The sequence below is a fragment of the Frieseomelitta varia genome, unplaced genomic scaffold, assembly GCF_011392965.1.
Source record: "Frieseomelitta varia isolate USP_RPSP 00005682 unplaced genomic scaffold, Fvar_1.2 scaffold_288, whole genome shotgun sequence".
Classification (NCBI taxonomy): Eukaryota; Metazoa; Arthropoda; class Insecta; order Hymenoptera; family Apidae; genus Frieseomelitta; species Frieseomelitta varia.
Genome location: NW_025110021.1, coordinates 16,571 through 36,946, shown reverse-complemented (window position 1 = coordinate 36,946; position 20,376 = coordinate 16,571). Strand labels below are relative to the sequence as shown.

Here is a 20,376-nt window from a genome sequence, read left to right as displayed (position 1 = left end):
AGAGCTCATTACGAATGACAGATCGTCGTCATGCATATTACAGTCACGCGTAGGCCTAGGCACTTGATGAAACAAAAGGTTTATAATTAATTAATGAAACAAAAAATCGTACCAAAAACTGTATAGGAATGTTGCTTGAGATCTGCACGTTATTCTTTTATCTCAAAGATGCACAAATTGTTCCTGAAAATCGAGTAATTAGCGAATAATCAACGGATTAGAGAGAGAAATATGTCTGTCCTTGTCGTTCGATAGGGCCCTCCTTCTCTGCCAACGTCACGTATGTCTGTCCTTTTTGCACAGTATTGCGCTTCTTGTCTAACAGTAGTCGAGATACCTCTGTTTATATCCTATGTTCCTGTTACATTTCCAAGTTTTCGGTCCAAGTTTTGCCACTCCGATAGATGGCAGCACTCGAGTATAGAAAGGAGCAGCAACGTCACGTGACAAGGATACGTGTACTTTTCTGTCCAATTCATTGAATATTTATTAATTATTCGATTTCTAGGGGGAAATTATGCACATTTGGGGTCGTGGAAGAAAAACCAGACTACAAGCGACATTCACATATAGTTTTGTATGAGAATTGTTGCTTAAATTAACAGTTGTTAATGATTATTGCACGACAATCCGCTGTGCTGCTTTGCCACGGAGAATCGACGCGATGAATTTTCGCATAATTTGGATTTACAGACGGTTAATTAATAATATTTGTACAGAGAATAGAGAGTAGGGAGTCTAAGGAAGCTTCCACGATTCCAAATAACGAGTTTTAATGTTGCAAGAGCTCATTACGAATGACAGATCGTCGTCATGCATATTACAGTCACGCGTAGGCCTAGGCACTTGATGAAACAAAAGGTTCATAATTAATTAATGAAACAAAAAATCGCATCAAAAACTGAATAGGAATGTTGCTTGAGATCTGCACGTTATTCTTTTATCTCAAAGATGCACGAATTCTTTCTGAAAATCGAGTAATTAGCAAGTAATCAACGGATTAGAAAGAGAAATATGTCTGTCCTTGTCGGTTGATAGTGCTCTCCTTCTCTGCCTACGTCACGTATGTCTGTCCTTTTTGCACAGTATTTCGCTTCTTGTCTAACAGTAGTCGAGATACCTCTGTTTATATTCTATGTTCCTGTTACATTTCCAATTTTTCAGTCCTAGTTTTCGCACTCCAACAGATGGCAGCACTTAATTGCAGAAAAGAACAGCACGATCGAGTGACAAGAACAGCTGTACCTTTTTGTCTAATTTATTGAATATTCACTAATAATTTAATTTTTATGAGAAAATTGTGCACTTTTGCGATCGTGGAATGCAAACCAGATTACAAGCAATATTCACATGTAGTTTTATATCGGAATTGTGGCCTACAGTGTTAGTTATTAATAATTATTGCACGACGGCCCGTTACTACGGAGGGTCGATACAATGAATTTTTGCATAATTTGAGTTAACACGTAATTAATTAACAGTCTTTGTGCATGGAATGTAAAGTACAGAGCTCGAAGGAAGCTTCTGCGATGTCTAAAAGCGGGCTGTAAGATCGTGAAAGACCGATAGTAATGAAAAATCGTATATATGCGTTACGAAAGCCCAGACCCTTGTTGAAACAATCGTTTATAACTAATTAGTTGAACAAAAAATTGTATCAAAAATTGTATAGGAATGTTGCTTGAGGTCTGCACTTTATTCTTTTATCCTGAAAGTGTACGAATTATTTCTGAAAATCGAGTAATTAGAGAATATTCCAAAGTTTGGAAAGAGATATAAATGTCTGTCCTTGTTGCTTAGTATTGCGGTTCTTGTCTAACAGTAATTCGGATACCTCTTTGCATATTCTATATTCCTGTTACATTTCCGAGTTTCTGGCTCCAAACCGATACAGTAGAACAGCACCATCGTGTGTGTAATACGTTCAGAGATACTTTTCGAATATTCACTAATTAACAAATTTTTGCTTGCAAAAAAACTAATTACGAGGATTAATTTGTGATCTTTCACAATTGCATAAGTCTAACTGGAGCATCAACTTCTTGAAATTTTTGCAATTTTCGTTTTTTTTTTTTTTGCTAGCATTGATTTGTTAATTTGGTTTCAAATATTTTGTAGAGTTAGGGTTAAATAATAAAACTGTTGAATTTCGCTTAAATTTAGTTTATTTAATAAAAACCAATAAAATACAGTTACAATTGTCAATTAATCTTAATTCTGCTACAATAAATGTATTTCTATCAACTAATATACTTTTTTTCTCTTAATTGATATTATATTACAATTTATTTAATTATTACGAACACTTGTAGAATAATTCATGATTCACAATTGGATCTAAGAAATGCATACATCAATCACAAAAATATGAGCAACATTTCGATTTATGTAAAAGGACAAAATTTTAAAGTAAAATCTTTATAATTTCACTTTTCTAGAACATTAAAGACTAGAAATTAAAGTTGCAACAATATTGTATTCGCATGAATTTCTACTATATCTACAAATTTCCTAGAAATTTTATGTTATAACAAATTCTTATTAATTCCTGTGTTCTTTCAGTTATTTTCAACTCATTTGTATTTCTTTAAAATTTACAAATATCTCAAGCTTAAGTGAAATATGAAAAGATCCTTATTAATACAATTTACAAATATCTCAAGCTTAAGTGAAATATGAAAAGATCCTTATTAATACAATTTACAAATATCTCAAGCTTAAATGAAATATGAAAAGATCCTTATTAACACAGTTTTTACAATTTCTAAACTATCAATTTAATTTTAATAAACACCTTAAAGAACTACGATTCATTCTTACTAAACTGAGTGTAAAACTAAAATGTAAGAATTTGTGGACCATAGTACGGTTAAGAGAAAACAGCATTATCCATAACTGATTGTATATCCCATAGAAATCATAAGTGTTTCTTTAATAGCGGGGTGTAGTTGTTTCTCAATGTATCTGGTCAAAGCCTGACTGGCACCACGTAAGAACACATCCTCCATTTCTCTGGCAATGTGTTCCTTCGACTGCCAGTTTCTACTGTCATTCTCCAAATCAATTGGAAAAATATTGTCTAATGTTTCATCAATGTACAAATGTCTAGTCTCTTTTGGCGCGTCGTTTTCAGTCATCTGATAGCTATTTTCTCTCTTAACGTTAGTTTTTAATTCACTGTCCTCCAAGTTCTTCGGAAGGATCTTAGTTACATTGTTTAAGCCGCTTTGTTTCGTTCGTTGATGTTGCTCGGTGCAGTTGCCAGTTTCGTTGCTCTTTGACCGTTTACTGATCAAAGCTGTTGCGAAATCTTGAGGGGTAATCGTCTCCGCAGATTGTGCGGATATCTTTATGGAATGACTGCTGGCTTCCTGGCCACTTTCGAAAGATCCTGGAAAGCGACGAACGCTTGAAGAACTTGCGACAACGTCGGATTTGACCAGGGCACGCTTTTCCCTTGGTAGAGATTTAGTCAGCCAAACATTTTTTCTCCATATTCCTAATTTCGCAATGGGCGTGCTCACGATACGAGATTGGCGCGTTTCATTCGGTATGACAACGTCCACTTCTTTAGAAACACCAACCAACTGACGTGGTTCCGCTGCTTCATAGTCGTCGTTCAGTGCTAAAGATAGAAGCGCATACTGCAAAAAATGTAATATTTCATTATTATATTAGCTTCAAACATGTTAAATTTTGTATTATTTACTAGTATAACGATAAAAATTAAAAAATAAAAATGCGCACCTATATTAGAAGTTTCATAGAAAATCTTTAGATATGTATCATATGTATGTTTTAAATATATTTTGAAATTTAATTGCTATTTCTTTGCACGACACACGCAAAATACATTCACAAAAGATTTCTATGAATATTTGAATATTTCTACTAGCTTTTAAAACAAGTTGTTAGATTAAATGAAATCAAAAAAGTTATGAGCTTTTAAAATAAGTGAAATAGATGACTTACCTCATCTCGAGGTGGATAGAAAGGAGGCCATTTGTCTTGTCTTTTAATCTGCTTGTCTAAACGCGTAGGGTGGCAACCATAAGCGTAGATGGAAGCGAATCTGGGTTCTAAGAAACTGGACTCCGTTCGGATGCGCATTTGTCCTCTGCCTCGAGCGATTGGACTTGTCAAAAAATCAACACCTGCTCGTCGTAATCTCAGAGTCATTGTGCAAGACTCGGCTGGTATAGGTGGTTGATGATCACGCGGCATTAACGAAACTATCCCAGAAACGGATAGATCATTGAGCATCACTCGAGTCTGAAGAGAATTATTGCTAGGCTCGTAAATGCATTTCTCAACTCTGGCCCATGGATTTCCGGTGTTTCTAGCTCCTTGTGGCAGCTAACAAAGAGAAAACAACAGAAGTTTAATTAAATTATTATAAATGTTTAAGGCTTTCCATTAATAATAAAGTATGATAAATATAAAATTTTCCCCGAAGCAGTTTTTTAACAGTTTTCTCATGGTAATATTCTTTTGAATACACAGTAAACTAGTTGACTTAAAGTAATAAATTAATAATTTACTAACAAACGCTGAACGTTCGTTTTGGTATCCAAAAACTTGTTCTAAATCCTCATTTACGACATAAACAATTGATGCAATAAATATTACTTTGACAGCAATCCGAGAGACTGACATCTCAAGTGGTACAGAACGGAGTTTCTGTTGGTAAAACGTTCCCGCTTCCTCTTCTTCGAGTCCTTTCCTTCTGTTCGAGTCTTTGTGAAGTGCATCTAGGGCACGTTCCAATCGTCCACCGCAGACTTCCCAACTCCCGACGTTCGAACGAGCGAAACTGATCGATGAAAATGTCAGCAGCAGGATCGCTGCTATCTTGAAAACCGACATCGTCATTTCTGTAAAAGACAATAAACGTAAGATAACGTAATCAAGTGAAACAATATTTAACATTATGATAAATTCATACGGTAGAGTTATAAAGAGAAATGAAAAAGTCCGACCAGTTGTTAAAACGCAAAATACCCAAAGCGAAAATCAATGAGAAATAAAAATCTAGTACGTATCTATACGGAGAATAATCTAACCAGGTCATTGTCCTTTACGTTTCCACGGTAAACGTAAGTGCAATGACACTTTTAAGGCTCGTAAAAAACCAAGGAGACGCATCTACGTGTGGTGGCATCATTAAAATATCTCGGTAGGTATATCCTGTAGAAACTCAGTGAATTCGAGCCGCTGAAACAGAGCATGAATGCGTCTTCCTTCCGTCTATTTCAGCGACAATCGAGTGAAACCAGGAAGCATAATTTGGACTGCGAACTGCCTCTATTGTATTCACCGATTATTATTAATTCTTCCAAGTAACTATCGGATTGATCACGCTGATATTCCAGAACAGCGGAATGGATTTTAATTCGTTTCGTAATGTCCAATTAAAAAGAAATGCTACAAAATTAAAATAATATTAATCTGCGATTCAAATATTACCAAAAATGTTATAGCTGAAAAATCTCATGCGAATTTAACGCTGTACAATGCTTCCTGCGAAACGCGTGACTCGTTCTTACAGGTTGCTAAGTGGTGGACGATGTTATAACACGAAAAACAATGCAATTTCCCAGCACAGATGCAACACGAGTTTCTCAATTTCCTAATTGACCGATATCGAAATGTTGTAGTATGCGTAAACGTAGTGTTTCATTCAGGTACATGCAACAGTTTTTTTACGGCGTTCTAAGTACGAAATCTTATTGTTTAGGCGGAACGTATGAATCTAAGTCGGCAAGGTGAATAAGGCCAGCACCGCTATTTTTGTATGCTAATGCGCGAATTGATGTTGATTTCATCTGCTGGTGCTTTCGCGCTCCGTTAACCGGTACTCTGCTGCCGATTTTGCAATTTTTTTTTGCCAGAGAGTATCTTCGTAGTATCATGTCTTTTGTTTTAGTTTTTCTGCGCTAGAAACTGTATATTTCTTTGACAAAATTTTAGAGAATGCACAGAGTAAAATGCTTTTAACTATAAGTTGAATTGTAAGTGAGTTAAAAGAGAAGGAGACAGAAAGATTCAATGAAAAAGAAAATTGAAAAAAAGCTTAATTTTATCTAAATTCACATCAAGAGTGAAGACTTTCTAATCATATAAATATATTCTTCTTGTTAAAATTGTTAAAACATACAACAATAAATGTAATTCTAATTATCTACGTATACTCGATTTCTGTGAGATTTATATATTATCAATATCGAATAGCATTGAACAAAAGTAAAGTAAAGGAAAGTGCAAAGAGTTTCTCTTTAATATAATCTAAAAGAAAGAAAGTACTTGATCATTATCAACGAAAGGTAGCAGCTAGAACAGTGCGTGTAAAAATAGTGAAAATTTTTGAATGAAAATTTATATTATGCATATACGTATGTACTTACTGGAAACTCGATTGTGTTACGCTTATTTTTTAATGACAAAAAATTTAATGTAAGTTTGCTGGTTCTGTCCCTCCAGAAGATGCGAGTACTCAGCTTGCACCTTTGGTGTAAGGTAGATCGAATAACAATGAAAGTGGCTAGATACGCGCTGCGGACTCCTACTCTTAAGTCTTTCTTTCTTTCTTCTTCCGGTGGTGTGTGGAATATACTCAAATGCAGCAAGCTTGATCGCGGCATCGCGTGAGATTTACCCTGTAAATTAACAGTTTCACAATTCACAAATGAATCGGTAATTGTAATCTAATAATCTTTAAATAGACATTAACAGATTTTAATCCAATCCCATGTAATAAATAAAAATATAACATATATACGTATAGTAATAAATAATAATTGAAATGTTATTCAAGCTTTAAAAAGTTTATTCTCCAATTTGTGATTTGATATTGCGTAACATTGTATCCCGATTGTAAATATGAAATTCATGTTAAAATACAAAAACGTGGAAACAATTCCTTTATTCTGGAAATAATTATGGAAATAATTAACCGATCAAATTATGTATAATTGAATTGAAACCAAAGAATACGCGATCGATGCGACCTCAGTTTATCGTAGTGCCAGTCTATTTCATAATCAAGAATGCAAGCACATAAACATGATGCATTAACTTGCTTGTTACATACATGATAGTGCAAATTATGCTTCAATTATGAATATTCGTTGAGTATTATACGTTTATATATATTATAGGATAACATCCACGTGCGAACTGAATCACCAATAAATTCTTAAGAAAAGTAAACGACCAGTTTTCTAGGTTATGTATATAAAATGTTTTCTTCCAGAAGGAACTCGTGTTTATTTATTATAATTTTAGGTGAGATATCAATGCATTTTTGTTATACATTTCTGACTAAAATATAATTTTAATAGCTATTATTTGCTTAGTTCATGTAATAGGTGTTTCCTCGCGAATGGACAAATGCGAGATGATAGAGGTAATTTCATTTAAAAATTCCGATCAAGAACCTGAACCGGAGGACGTGAAGCACGAAGAAGAGAGCAAAATTATCGAAGCAAACGTGACATTAACTAATTCTACTGTTAATGTGACCAAAGTCAATTGCTTAACAGATAAAATCTATGAACCAGTAGAAGTAAACACAATAAAATTTTTAAAGATGTTAAATGTAAGATGTGAAAGAACGAATGAAAAGTGTTAATATTTTTCAGATTGTTAACGCAACCAGATTAATGAAATTATTAATCCTAGAACCTGGACCGTTGAACAAAAGTAGAAACGACAAAGAAGGCAGACTTTTACCAGGAACTTGCGTGATAGTATTATTTTATGCCAGATGGAGTATATTCAGTAGTCAAGCTGCACCACATTTTAATGCACTCCCACGTTCCTTTCCACATATTAAGGCAGTAGCGTTAGATGCTATTAAATACCAAAAGTAATTGACACTCTAAAGTAAAGTAGCTTATTTATATTGTCGAAGTTCCATTAATATTTTATATTTTTCATGTTTTCAGTTTTAATGCTCAATATGGAATTGTTGGAGTCCCAACATTAATGCTCGTTCATAATGGGAAACCTGTGGCAAAATTCAATTACACTGTTTACACGCTTGAAGCCTTTGCAAAATTTATAATGCAAATAACTAATTTACAACCAAACGGATCATTATATGTTACATCACTGGATTTTGCTGGTCCTGTTTCTAGTACGCCTTACAATGGGACAGATTATTGTCTAGTTCTCTCATGGATCTTCATCACTGCATGTGCTTTATACTTTACCTCGCAAAGCAGGTGGTGGCAACAATTTGTAGAATTAATTCAAAATACATGGCGTGAAAGTAATGCTCAACACGAGCATGCCGATTAGAGCATGAAACAAAACTGTGTTATATTCTATGCAAGAAATCACGACGTACAAGAAACAAACACACAGTGTCATTCATTCGCGCGATAATCTATGTTAAGAAAATGTAAATATTCTTCAATAAATAAATAAATATACGTTATTTAAATATATATATTGATTTATTATTCTCTTTTACCTTTTTCCCACCATTTATAAAATCACTTATATAAATCTTTAAGAAGTATTGGGAATTTATTTTTTAGCGATAACGCAGGTTATAAAACGAATCACAGGAAGTTTCGCAGTTGCAAATTCGTTCAAACGGAACCCAAATGTACCGCGCGCTTTTTGTCAATTGAGCATCTAATCAACTACTGTCAATTGTTTCAACTTGCATACTATACTGCAAAAGATCCGATATCTTCAAAAGAGGAGTCGCAACGAAATTGCGACAATAATTCACGTTCCAACGAGACAATCGTCGCACAGCACGCGATAAAGCTTGAATTTGACTTCGATAGTTCTATACCGAACTCGCGTGTAATGGCCGACTTCGCGATTCACTTATCACATCCCTAACTTCATGATTGTTGTGTGCGGCATTTGTTTGCGCTGAAGTTCGTCTCTAATGAGTTTTGTTATCGCTGTTATTATAAGAAAGAGATGCTGTTTATTTTTATGTAATATAATTGACCGTAATTGACGTAAACATCCTGCGGAAAATCAAGTTTCTGAACGAAACATCATGATACTGTCTTGTATCTTGATGCGTTTGAGAGATTTTACTGATTTTTGTGATTCATTATCAGGTTAGGTTCTTAACGGGGAACCGGCTTCATTTTTGAATTGAAGATAGGATAGGCGAGCGATAAAAGGTCCGATTAAGTTAGTAAAAAGAATAGAGGGTCAGGTTAAGATCAAGAAAGACCCTCTACGAGATCAGCAGCGAAACAAAGAAAATAATGGGCTCGTTGAATCTTATTTGCCCAATGTGTTGCGGTGAAACGTTTAACAATTCACAGTCATTAAAGTATCACTTATTAAGCATGACGGATAATCTATACTGTCCCGGTTGTTCGCAACGATCTGACTCAGTAGTGGCACTCATTCAACATTTGGATCGCTGCGGTTGTGCTGAGTCAGAGGTACCATCTGAATCAAATCATGAACAAGAGCAGGATTCTCAGCAAGAATCTCAACCAGATACAGAAGTACTAATGGTTGGGATCAATTGATGAAGGTTTCCTTTAATTTAATTCATTTTCCTTCTTTGCTTGATAATTTGAATTTCAGGATACAAACGTTGAAGGAATAGATCAAAGTTTTTTAGCAACTGTAAATGACAGTGGAATTATGATAGTTGGGGGGCCTCAAACTATACAAGTTGATGAAAATGGTGTGTAGAAATTCTAATTTAATCTATGTTAATTCTGTTTATTTGATTATTGTTTCTAATGAAAATATCAGGAGATATTAAAGTCGTAGAAAAGATGGAAACTGAGGAGACACAGATGGAGCAAAATTCTTTGGAATTTAAGATGACAGACAAAGTTCCTAATATCAAAACAGAAGAGAAAGCTTTAACCCAAGATCAATTAGTAACGATTTCAACCACTTCAGAGGCAGATGACAAAAATAGAGATAAAAATGTAATTACTATTTTACCTGATGGCTCAGAACTCTTAGATGGAGGTACTGGTGCTCTTATAAACATAGATCACATAAATGATGTAGGTGAATTAGATGAAGATGGACTTCTACATGTCAAACAAGAACTTTGTGAGGTATAAATAATGAAGATGTTATTTACTGATGTATATTTGGACGAATAAATTGTATAATTGGAGAGAATAATTCATTTTTATAGATAGAATCAGAAGCAGTTTATAGTTGTACTAGTTGTGACATGAGCTTTAATTCTCTTGTGGAACATATAAAGCAATTTCATGATGGACAAGAAGTACTACTTGAAATAGCTGATCAATTGGATGATATACCTACAGTACCTGCAACTAATACCTTACATTCGGAATCAGGAAATGTAACTAATACTAGACAAAGACAGAGTATGAACACTTTGCGTACAGAAGAATGTGTAGACAGTGAAGGAAGATTGTACACAAGAAAAGTAGTACAAATAGAAAGATTCTGGGATAAAACTCCAGCGCAAACATCACTTCAATCTGCTAAAGCACCAATGATTGAAAAGTTCTTCTCTAATGTGGAAGGAGTGAAAGTATATCAAGCATCTATTTCTTTTTATGCTATAATAAATCTTGATGATTTTTTCATATATATTGATTATAGGTACGAGAAAAAAGATTAGCTACAACACCAATGAGAATGTACAGATGTAATCAGTGCCTTCAGCAATTCTCTAAATTAGGAAACTTCCGAGTACATGCATGTCTTCATGGCAATAATCGTTGCGATAGTTGTGATCAAACTTTTGCAACACCGAAAGCATTACAATTACATGCAAAAGTACACGAAGGTGAACCTGATCCAAATCAAAAAACTTTCATATGCGAAACTTGTGGTACAGAATTTTGTTCGCACAAAAGCTTGCGCTTACATTCTCGAATGCACGCACCAGTTAGAGCAAGGCACGTTGATGCACCTGAAGGAACACCTAATGCAACATTCACATGTCCCGAGTGTGGTAATATTTTTAATATAAGATTGAAAATATAATTAATTCTTGATGTATTCGTACTTAATCGAATGTCAATTATTTACAGGTAAAACGTTAGCAGAATCGTACAAAGAAGCGCACATGGCATTGCATTCTGGTGACTCTGTAACTTGTACTGTGTGTAATAGAAAATTTGACTCTGCCGATAGTTTGGCAATGCATGCCGCAGTACATACAGAATTAAGTCAACCACATTCACCGACACCACCTACTACTGTTACTACCGAAACAGCTACAACTGCCGAACCCGCAGAAAATCAGAAGCCTTATCAGTGTCAACATTGTGGTCGAAGATTTACGAGACCTCATGAAAAAGTGAAACATGAACGTATTCATACTGGAGAAAAACCACACGCGTGTGAAGTAAGTAAAAGTAATGTAAGTTACGATCCTGTGATTTCTGTTATGTATACAAATACATTTTCATTTCATAGGTTTGCGGTAAAACTTTTCGTGTTTCCTATTGTCTGACTTTACATATGAGGACTCACACTGGTGTCAGACCATATGGATGCCAACATTGTGGAAAAAGATTTAAAGCTTCTTCTGTGTACAATCATCATTTACTTACACACGGAGAAGAACGTGCTTATACGTGTCCTTACTGTCCAAAAACGTTTAAAACGCGTGTTCAATTAGCAGGACATAAAAACAGTCACACTAAACCATTTCGATGTACCGAGTGTTCCCGTCCATTTGCTTCCTTATATGCTGCGCGTGCTCATATACAAACTCACAAGAAAGACAATAATTTAAAATTCAGTTGTTACATTTGTGGTGCATCCTACGGTAGAGCATTTGCGTTGAAGGATCATTTAAAACAACATGGTCAAGATGTGCTGGCTCCACCGGAACCGGCACGAGAAGAAGAAATTCACGAAGGAGAAGATTTTTTGCTGGCAGAAGAAGAAGTTGAGGATGACGAACTAGTTATCCCGTCACCGTTGCCCGTTACACAATCGTCAGAAGCTGATGATACAGAATAAGACTATAAGAACTAGTCAAATGTTTGTTACAAATTGTAGTTGAATATTGTTCAATATAGTGAAAAAAGATGACAGATAAATCCCTATTTTACGTAGTGTTCAAAAACCATCAGCAAGATTTGTATTCGTGCATTGAATATTGTAAAATTTTAATTTTTATGAACGAATGACATTCTAATATGAATTGCTGCTGTGACTAGACATGATAGTACTCGTTTGTAAATATCATACTGAATTTGTATATCCTCAATGGTATTGTGTGGATAGAACATGTTAAATACGAATAACGAATTGTACGAGAGACTAGTTTTATTATGCCTGTTTAATGTATTAAAAAAAAACAAATCTATATTATTTAATTTATGATCTATTTTAACAATTCAGTTCTGTTCTTAGTTTCGACTACGTCATGTTTAACGCTTCAAACCTTTCTTAATTTTTATTTTCCTGAATATTTGCTATAAAAAAACGTACAATAAAAAAGTTAAAAAATATTATTTTATTTTAACTATAACGAAATAAAAATTTAAATGAATAAGAATGAGAGGAGGGAGAGAAGATCAAAGATTAATTTTAGAATTTAAGTTCCAATGGTGTTAAAATTTATAACAAAAAATATAAATGTATTCGTAAAAAAAAATTGTTATGTTTAAAGGTTTGATAATTTCAACTATTTTTATTCTTTTAAAAAATTAACATTCATTATCATCGAAATTGAAATAAAATTAATTGCATAATTAAGTCGTATTAGCTTATAAATATAACTTTTATATATTTTTCGTATAAAAAAGTTAAGAAGGATCGTGATGTTTATCTAGAGAATTCTAGATATGACTGACTAGAAAATAATCTAATGAAGTACAAACTGTATAAAAAGTCTAATAAGAATAATATAATATAATGAAGAATACAGTTGCATAAAATATTGTGAAAAATATTTTTAAGTGTGCCAAATTTATATGCTTATAAATAAGCAAAAAATAAGCAACTAATTTATATTATATAAAAAATCTATCGCACATCATTATACAAATATTTGTATGGAATTCGCGTGTACTGCTATGTACACCTTCACAACCAAATAAAATACAATTTAAATGAGTCAAATTGATAAATCACCATTATTTTTCATAAAAATCATTCTTTAAACTTGTTATCCCTAAAATTTATCAGCAATTACTTTGAACTACTATATCATATTTTAAATCTTACTAAAGAGCTAAATAAACAAGCTTGCTCTTAATGTTAATGTACCATCTGTTGCATTTAGATTAATCCTTGCAATTATTATTAAGCTCTCAGTATCTTATTAGAATTCATGTCGTTCTTATACCATAGTACACTAAATGGTATGGATTTCTCAAATTTGATAAACAAAACCTGTATACTAAACATACAGTGGAGTTATCATAGAAAGAATATCTACGAGCTTGTAGCTACGAATTCGGAAGTATGATTTTGAATTAAAATATCATTCTGTTGTATTCACTATCAACGTAACTGATAAATATATAAATTTTTAGTGGGAAAATGTCGACACTAGTAAGCATACGTTTCCTTCAGAAATTTGGGAAATACGACCTACATGGGAAGTGATTATAAAAATTATCAGTGTTTTACCAATTATCACTATTGGATCCTTAGCTAATGGTGGATTAATCTATGTGATACTGAAAGAAAAATCATTACACACTACGACAAATCTTTTGATTGTAAATATGTGTATCGCAGATTTTGGTACATGTTTGGTATGTCCGTGGATGTTTCTTTGCGTTGATCTGTTTCAAAACTACATTTTGGGCGAGATTGGCTGTCGAATGGATGGAGCATTAGTGCATGCTTTGACATTAGTTGCGGTTTTTAACTTGAGTGCAATCAGTTACGATCGTGTTTCAGCTATTGTCCTTAATTGCTCAGGAAAATTATCGAGAAGGTGATAAGACGAAATTACTAATAGTATCAAAACTTATACGAAAAATATTATAAATTTTTAATTCTTACGTTTTTTGTTGAAGGATAATGCACATTTTACTTTTCTCTACTTGGATTTGTGCAATATCTGTCGCTATTCCTTTAATTTATTTTCGACATTATTACGAAAGACAATGGAAAAATTATTTAGAGGCATATTGTACTGAAGACACTGTGCTTATCTATCCTTATTGGCACATTTTCGCCGGTTTAAGCGTTTGGGCACCATTGGGTATTATGGCAATATGTTATTCAGCTATTCTCATAAAAGTATTTAAATAATAAAGTATTTAATCTTTCTTATATGTAATGTAAAAATATAATTCTACATTTTATTTTTAATTTCTAGTTAGATCGTTACGAAGCACAAGCTTTGAGAAGTAAATATCCTATTGTGGTAAAATATAAAGGAAGAGTAGCACAAGTATTGGCATTAATAGTTTTAGCATTCATCATATGCCGTGTACCATTTACCGCGTTAATAATTCGAAGGGCACAGTTATTAAAAGAACTGTCTAAAACAGGACAAGCAGACACTTTGTATCCATTATGGTAAATATTTCAAAACCATTTCATTAATCAATGCAGCATATGATATATAAATAATTTTTACAGGTATATTAGCAGATATTTAATACTGCTTAATGCTGGAATAAATCCTTTATTGTATGGTTGTAGTAGTAGTTCATTGAGAAAAGAATTAGCATTGTGCCCTGTTACATCTTGGTTAATCCTAAAGAAGAAAGATCGAAAATCAAAATCGTGTAATGTTTCACAATTGAAGATAAAAAATTTCCATAATTTAAAGCCACGATCTCCTTGTTCGCGAACAAATTATAATGACAGGGATACTATACCGAATATTTCATCAACTACCATATGAATAAATTTAGAGTTCAATCTGCTAATACCTTTCAATCTATTATGTCTATGCTTATATTTAATCATATCTTTTATATTTTATTGAAAAATATAACAAAGATAGGATGAGCAGCATCTAATATATTAAATTCTTTGCATGGATGCACTTCTCATCTATTTTTACGTTGTATTCTTACATCTCAAAAATATAAAACAGTAAGTATATGCAAATAATTAAATGAAGTAGAAACGGCAGTTTTAAATATAAATCAATTCAATCGACACATTCGATCTATTTTTGGACAAATAGAAAATAAAAATGCATGGATACCTAGACATCTGAAGTATTATTATTTAACTGCCACGTTTTTAAGACTGTCAGCTGTGAGTTTTCCACCACTGGCAGTAAGCAAAAGATTTCCACTCCAAGATGCCTCTCCATTACCATTTACTACAAGATCAACCTATAAAAAAATTAAGTTCAAGTAATTTCGAAATATGATTTTTTTTTTATTCTATTGCACAAAAAAAAAAATAATAAACTTACTTGTAATTTTTCCCATACTTTTTTCTTTGGATTAAGTACTTCGTCTGGCGAACCATCTTCATATCCATCAACAACGATCTTTTCACCTGGTTTACTATCTGCTGGAGGTCTCAATGGTTCAACTCGCCTCACTGGTTCATCTCTATATTAATTAATTATGAATTAATTATTTAATGTAATAACAAACATTTATTGATTGAATTGGAACATACACTGAAGCACATAAAACCATTCCATGAGATTGGACACCTCTTAAATTTGCTGGTTTCAAGTTTGCAAGAATAACTACCATTCTGTCTTGCATTTCTTCTATTGGTATATAATTTACAAGTCCACTGATTATTGTTCGAGGTCCACTAGCTTCTCCAATATCAATTTTTTCTATATAAAGTGAATCAGCGTCAGGATGTTTTGAAACTTCAACTATTTTTCCAATTCTAATGTCCAATCGAGCTGGTGTTAATTCCTCCACCACTTCTGAATATTTAATATAAATATTATATTATTACTTGAATTTATAATTTGTCTAATATTCGCAATTCACATAAAAAATATTACTTGGTTTTTGTGGAGGATATGCTTTACTCGCCAAATTTTTTAATTTTGGATCTGCTTCAAATTCTTTCCTAATTGGATCTAAAAGTTTATTAATGTAAATCTCAACTGCATTTTTCAAATCTCCAGGATGTATTTCTTCTTTAGCAAAGGCATTCTCTAAATTTTCATATGTATCAAATGATATATCTCCACCTAAAAACAATAAAATTTATGTTAGAATAAATTTACCAAAAATATTGAAAATAATAAAAAAAATACAAACCAAACTCGGCTGTCCTTTGTATATTAAAGGTCTTTTCTCCTTTCAATAAAGGAAATATTACATGTTTAGCAAATGAAAGAACTCCATTGTCATTTACATTACCAGGTTCACAGAATGCTTTCTTTAACTTCTTTTTAACAGCTGCAGCATTATCTAACAAATCAATTTTTGAATCTTCTTCAGAAGAGGACATTTTTGATCCTGCCAATCCAGGAACTAAAATATATTCATATATGACGTATATAGGAATCTTAATGTTGTATTATATTTAATATGTTGTATTTTATGTTGTATACATACTCATTGGGTTCATTAAATGGATACGTTTTTCATATCCAAGTAATGGCAAATATTTTTCTGAGAAAGTGAAGATCTTTCTTTGATCTATTCCACCAAATTGAGCATCAATTTTAAGGTAATGTTCATCTAAAGCTTGCAAACCTGGATATAACAATCCAGAGAGCAAAGGATTTGCAACCTGTTTGACTACTTCAGCGCCTGCTTTTTTTGCATCATGCTCAGTTACAACAGAGCTTAACCGATACATATCCAATGTGTATTCCCTAGAATAAAAAATGATTGTATGTGTTACATGATGATAGCAAATTATATATGATTACTTACTTAGATAACTGATAATCTGTTCCCTTAACAAATTTTAGCTTTTCCAAAGGTACATCTATAGATTTAAGCATAGCTTTAATAATTGTTTCATAATATTGAGTACGAAGTTCTAAAAGTTCCCATGGTGCTTTCATATTATCCAAATATGCATGAAGATCAGCGAATAATATAGTAACTTCAGCACCAGATTTTAAAAAATCTGCTATTTTGGACATTGGTGTAAAATAGCCAATATGGGGTTTACCAGTTGTAGCAGTACCCCAGTAGAGTTTCAAATCTCGTTGTTTGAGAATACTTTTAAGTTTCTCATCGCCAAGCCACTCAGCTAAGTTTCTGGTGATTAGTTCATATTTTTCTTCCCACTTCAATTCAACCATGTTTATTGCTCTAAATAAAAAAAGAAGAAACGAAAATTTAATACAACAATACCAATACCAATAACAATAATAATAATAATTAAATTAAATAACACACGTGTTTTTCGACACGTGTATAACATGCCAAATTCTTAATCTTAACCTTAGTGATATTTTATTACAATTTCAATAATATTGATTCCAGTTTGACGTTATATTTCAAATACTAAGTATAACAAATTAATACCAAGAATGTGACACAATTACAACAGAAAATTGCAATTATTTATTCACAATTATTTGGATTAAATTAATTAAAAACAAAATTTTGAAAGTAATTTATCTATCTGTTATAAGTTATATGTTTATATATTACAATTAAATTAATTACACTGCGTAATTTCTGCGTAAATACCAAAATTTCGCGATTTGCGAAACTGAAAACAGCTGGTAAATCGAACGCATGCAACTGAATGCGAATCAACTTATATATATCTATATATATATATATGCAAACACGCGCGTATGAATACAGTACAGCAAATTACAATTAGTATTTACAATTTCCTGATACTCTGACATCATCTAAATCTTTTTAAATTTTACAATGATATAAATATTTAAACAATTAATTTAATATTTTAATTTTCTTTATTGACATTCAATGTTCCTCTCTCAATATAATCATCTTGATTATTAACCGAAGCTTTAGTATCTCCTACCTGATGAGCATTCTCAGCAATGTTTTCTTTCTCAATCAATGTACTTGTTTCCAAATTACTACTAAGATTTAATTTGTTAATCTGCTCGTATCTGTTTTTAGCAACATTTTCTAATCTCTTGTAAAAAATTGACGTTGTAGAGAACATACGTTTGAAATCGCGGCGATTTAAGCGCAGTAGTTCACATACTTCTAACGCAATTACACTTTCTAATCTTCTCTGATCTAGAAATATTAAAGCTGCTTCACCAAAATAACCTCCATCTTTCTCGTGGCATATCTTTCAAAAAAATTAATAATTTTTCATAACAAAGAAATGCGACTTTTCATAATTTATATTGGTACTCGGTTTTACATACTTCTTTTCCATTGAATGTAATAAGAGCAACGGTTCCACTAATTATAAAGAACATACAATCACCCTCAGTTCCACTTTTATATATAATATCTTCCTCAAGGTAAATGACCGGTTTTAGAATTCCTATAAAGATTTTCATGTAATAATTATATTTTTTTTATATAAATACATTTCATATAATTATAAAAAAAAGAACTAAAAGCTTCTCGATATAATAAAGATACAATATACATTTTTTTCAATGTTTTACCCATTAAATATCCAATAACGTTACGCGGCAAAGAATGCAAAATTATTGCTGTATCTATTAATCCGCGGCTGCTATGAATCATGATTTCTTGATTTAAATGACCTATACGTAAAAATACGAATTTACAAAAGTAAACAAAATATGTACAAGCTTCTTTTCATATTATAAGCATATCCAACTAACTTGATAAAGTCCGGGATATCGCTTTTTCTTTGAAGTAACTGCCTTGAAAACGATATTCATAATAAGCAATAAGTTTTTTCTTAAGATTTTCTGGCAGTTTCTTTTCGTGAATATATTCTTTCACTTGATGTATAATTCGTTGATATTTTAATTCTGGTTCTGCAGCCGACTGAACTGATTGTAGAACTATGACTGTTGTAACATGAAGATCAATGAAACACCTATCTTCAATGAATAATTAAAAAAATTAAAAGAAGATTACCCATGAAATAAATTATACATCCTTTCCCAAACAGCAGTAAAATACAACGTATTATTGTATCTGATTTACCCAAGAAGTGGAACTCTATAAAACTTGATGCAAAGAAATTACTTATACCAATATGATAATAGACCAGATAAATATCTGCATCGGACTTTTTATACAATCCGGTAGTAATCAAATACATATCGGATTCCTGCAATAATTGTACTTTTAAAACAAATCACTGATTAAAGTAAATTTAAAATAATGATGAATTTAAATATACCTCCTTAGTAACACCAGTTATATGCGCAACGATAAATGGAAAAATGTGTGATACGCAGCTGTACCAATGAAATATTAACAATACCAAAAGTGTTAACCAGATGGCTTTTTCTTCACTATGAGAAATTGTGAAATTCTGAAACGTATATCTCTTTATGTATCAACAGTTGAATGATATATATTTTTTTAAATTTAGTTACGACTATTTCTTACCGCAATAATTTGTCGGATATAAAAACGCAATGTATAAATACGAAAAATCTTTAGAACGGGTAATAATTCAGGAATTAATAAAATAGAATTTGAGTTTGGTCCAGAAGGTAAAATACGATCTTTATAAAACCAAACATATGGAACCGACGATATGAAATCGACAAGAAAGTATCTTTTCACGTAATGCCTGTACAAAAATTAATAATTTTAACAATACAATTACCATTTGTTAAAAAGAATCTCATAATCAGTGAATTACCGAATTATTAAAAAAGGATCTAGAAAAATCTCATGACCATCTCGTGATTTGAAACCTGTTATAAAATTAAGTACAATATCGAATATGCAAATAATATATGCAGGATGCACTGGATTCCAACTTTCTGGGCCAGAACTTTTAGCTACTCTTTGAAATGCCAGAATGTATGGTATCGCAATAAACATATACAGATATGTAAACGTCATTAAAAAATCCCAGTAATACCTACATAAATATAAATCGACAACTATATTATGTTTGCATTTCATTTTATTTCATTTTCATATGTTTGCAATTTCCAAAGAATTGCCAAAAAAAATTGGAATTACCTCAAGTTACTACAAGGGTGTATCACCCACCATGTTGAAGAACGTCCATGTCTTCGCTTTTCGAAAGCAATCGCAGCTAAACTGCGTAAAAAATTTCGCGTTAACGGATGATTCACAGAAACAAGAAAAATTTTCTGGAAATTTCGTTTCCAACGTGCATAAAATCTTGCGTTTGGCGGTAGTTTTGGTAAATTGCTGTCGGATACTTTTGGTAGTTCACAAATATGGACATCAAGCAATCTCTTTGACATTCTTCGTTTAATCTTCATCTTACAGATTTTTAATAAGGTAACGTGATGCTGTGATAATATACAGTTTCTAGAATTATGATGTATTGTATTATAATAGAGAAGTTACTTTCAAATCAAAAGGCAAACAAAAGATAAGCTTATTT

General features: G+C 32.2%; 5 protein-coding genes across 10 annotated transcripts; 3 read left to right on the top strand and 2 right to left on the bottom strand.

The window, feature by feature from the left end:
• Window positions 1-2,719: 2,719 nt before the first annotated feature.
• On the bottom strand, window positions 2,720-8,827 carry LOC122529463. 4 transcript variants are annotated; one of them, XM_043655624.1, is made up of 5 exons: window positions 8,477-8,827; window positions 6,405-6,656; window positions 4,630-4,874; window positions 3,973-4,356; window positions 2,720-3,644 (listed from the first exon to the last, which is right to left on the bottom strand). In XM_043655624.1, exons 3-5 carry the CDS (start codon window positions 4,870-4,872, stop codon window positions 2,886-2,888), a joined length of 1,386 nt encoding a protein of 461 aa, XP_043511559.1. In that variant the 5' UTR covers window positions 4,873-4,874; window positions 6,405-6,656; window positions 8,477-8,827; the 3' UTR covers window positions 2,720-2,885. The 4 variants fall into 4 exon arrangements, with proteins under 4 accessions (XP_043511559.1, XP_043511560.1, XP_043511558.1 ...); XM_043655625.1 differs by lacking the exon at window positions 8,477-8,827 and having other exon boundaries at window positions 6,405-6,725; XM_043655623.1 differs by lacking the exons at window positions 6,405-6,656; window positions 8,477-8,827 and adding an exon at window positions 5,467-6,036.
• Window positions 7,002-8,450, top strand: LOC122529467 (thioredoxin domain-containing protein 15). Its single transcript, XM_043655629.1, has 4 exons — window positions 7,002-7,284; window positions 7,356-7,564; window positions 7,641-7,867; window positions 7,947-8,450. The coding sequence occupies exons 1-4, from the start codon at window positions 7,239-7,241 to the stop codon at window positions 8,299-8,301; spliced, it is 837 nt and encodes a 278-aa protein (XP_043511564.1). The 5' UTR covers window positions 7,002-7,238; the 3' UTR covers window positions 8,302-8,450.
• On the top strand, window positions 8,802-12,460 carry LOC122529459 (zinc finger protein 2 homolog). 2 transcript variants are annotated; one of them, XM_043655618.1, is made up of 7 exons: window positions 8,802-9,500; window positions 9,574-9,676; window positions 9,760-10,064; window positions 10,148-10,516; window positions 10,588-10,942; window positions 11,022-11,338; window positions 11,410-12,460. In XM_043655618.1, exons 1-7 carry the CDS (start codon window positions 9,243-9,245, stop codon window positions 11,959-11,961), a joined length of 2,259 nt encoding a protein of 752 aa, XP_043511553.1. In that variant the 5' UTR covers window positions 8,802-9,242; the 3' UTR covers window positions 11,962-12,460. The 2 variants fall into 2 exon arrangements, with proteins under 2 accessions (XP_043511553.1, XP_043511552.1); XM_043655617.1 differs by having other exon boundaries at window positions 9,748-10,064; window positions 11,410-12,459.
• Window positions 12,461-13,307: 847 nt separating this feature from the next.
• LOC122529464 (neuropeptide Y receptor type 1) lies at window positions 13,308-15,045 on the top strand. The gene is made up of 5 exons (XM_043655627.1): window positions 13,308-13,411; window positions 13,485-13,894; window positions 13,977-14,202; window positions 14,282-14,484; window positions 14,548-15,045. The coding sequence occupies exons 1-5, from the start codon at window positions 13,313-13,315 to the stop codon at window positions 14,813-14,815; spliced, it is 1,206 nt and encodes a 401-aa protein (XP_043511562.1). The 5' UTR covers window positions 13,308-13,312; the 3' UTR covers window positions 14,816-15,045.
• Window positions 15,046-15,121: 76 nt separating this feature from the next.
• Window positions 15,122-20,285, bottom strand: LOC122529460 (tyrosine--tRNA ligase, cytoplasmic). Of its 2 annotated transcripts, XM_043655621.1 has the most exons (16): window positions 19,983-20,285; window positions 19,654-19,878; window positions 19,395-19,581; window positions 19,183-19,317; window positions 18,915-19,110; window positions 18,653-18,844; window positions 18,470-18,571; window positions 18,221-18,342; window positions 18,048-18,141; window positions 16,785-17,184; window positions 16,461-16,723; window positions 16,161-16,376; window positions 15,899-16,090; window positions 15,553-15,817; window positions 15,341-15,482; window positions 15,132-15,257 (listed from the first exon to the last, which is right to left on the bottom strand). In XM_043655621.1, the coding sequence occupies exons 1-16, from the start codon at window positions 20,249-20,251 to the stop codon at window positions 15,144-15,146; spliced, it is 3,114 nt and encodes a 1,037-aa protein (XP_043511556.1). In that variant the 5' UTR covers window positions 20,252-20,285; the 3' UTR covers window positions 15,132-15,143. The 2 variants fall into 2 exon arrangements, with proteins under 2 accessions (XP_043511554.1, XP_043511556.1); XM_043655619.1 differs by lacking the exons at window positions 18,048-18,141; window positions 18,221-18,342; window positions 18,470-18,571; ... (4 more) ...; window positions 19,654-19,878; window positions 19,983-20,285 and adding an exon at window positions 17,532-17,681 and having other exon boundaries at window positions 15,122-15,257; window positions 16,785-17,171.
• Window positions 20,286-20,376: the final 91 nt, after the last annotated feature.

Coding starts and splice junctions, on each gene's coding strand:
- LOC122529463 (XM_043655623.1), bottom strand. CDS start 5,494: ATGAGATTTTTCAGCTATAACATTTTTG. Junction 4,875..5,466: donor TTTCAGCTATAACATTTTTG/GTAATATTTGAA, acceptor TGTCTTTTACAG/AAATGACGATGTCGGTTTTC. Junction 4,357..4,629: donor TCTCTCGGATTGCTGTCAAA/GTAATATTTATT, acceptor TCTCTTTGTTAG/CTGCCACAAGGAGCTAGAAA.
- LOC122529467 (XM_043655629.1), top strand. CDS start 7,239: ATGTTTTCTTCCAGAAGGAACTCGTGTTTATTTATTATAATTTTAG. Junction 7,285..7,355: donor TTTATTTATTATAATTTTAG/GTGAGATATCAA, acceptor TTATTTGCTTAG/TTCATGTAATAGGTGTTTCC. Junction 7,565..7,640: donor AAATCTATGAACCAGTAGAA/GTAAACACAATA, acceptor AATATTTTTCAG/ATTGTTAACGCAACCAGATT.
- LOC122529459 (XM_043655617.1), top strand. CDS start 9,243: ATGGGCTCGTTGAATCTTATTTGCCCAATGTGTTGCGGTGAAACGTTT. Junction 9,501..9,573: donor CAGATACAGAAGTACTAATG/GTTGGGATCAAT, acceptor TTTGAATTTCAG/GATACAAACGTTGAAGGAAT. Junction 9,677..9,747: donor TATACAAGTTGATGAAAATG/GTGTGTAGAAAT, acceptor TGAAAATATCAG/GAGATATTAAAGTCGTAGAA.
- LOC122529464 (XM_043655627.1), top strand. CDS start 13,313: ATGGATTTCTCAAATTTGATAAACAAAACCTGTATACTAAACATACAG. Junction 13,412..13,484: donor TTGTAGCTACGAATTCGGAA/GTATGATTTTGA, acceptor ATAAATTTTTAG/TGGGAAAATGTCGACACTAG. Junction 13,895..13,976: donor TCAGGAAAATTATCGAGAAG/GTGATAAGACGA, acceptor TTTTTGTTGAAG/GATAATGCACATTTTACTTT.
- LOC122529460 (XM_043655621.1), bottom strand. CDS start 20,251: ATGAAGATTAAACGAAGAATGTCAAAGAGATTGCTTGATGTCCATATT. Junction 19,111..19,182: donor TAACTGGTGTTACTAAGGAG/GTATATTTAAAT, acceptor CAATTATTGCAG/GAATCCGATATGTATTTGAT. Junction 15,483..15,552: donor ATGGTTTTATGTGCTTCAGT/GTATGTTCCAAT, acceptor TAATTAATATAG/AGATGAACCAGTGAGGCGAG.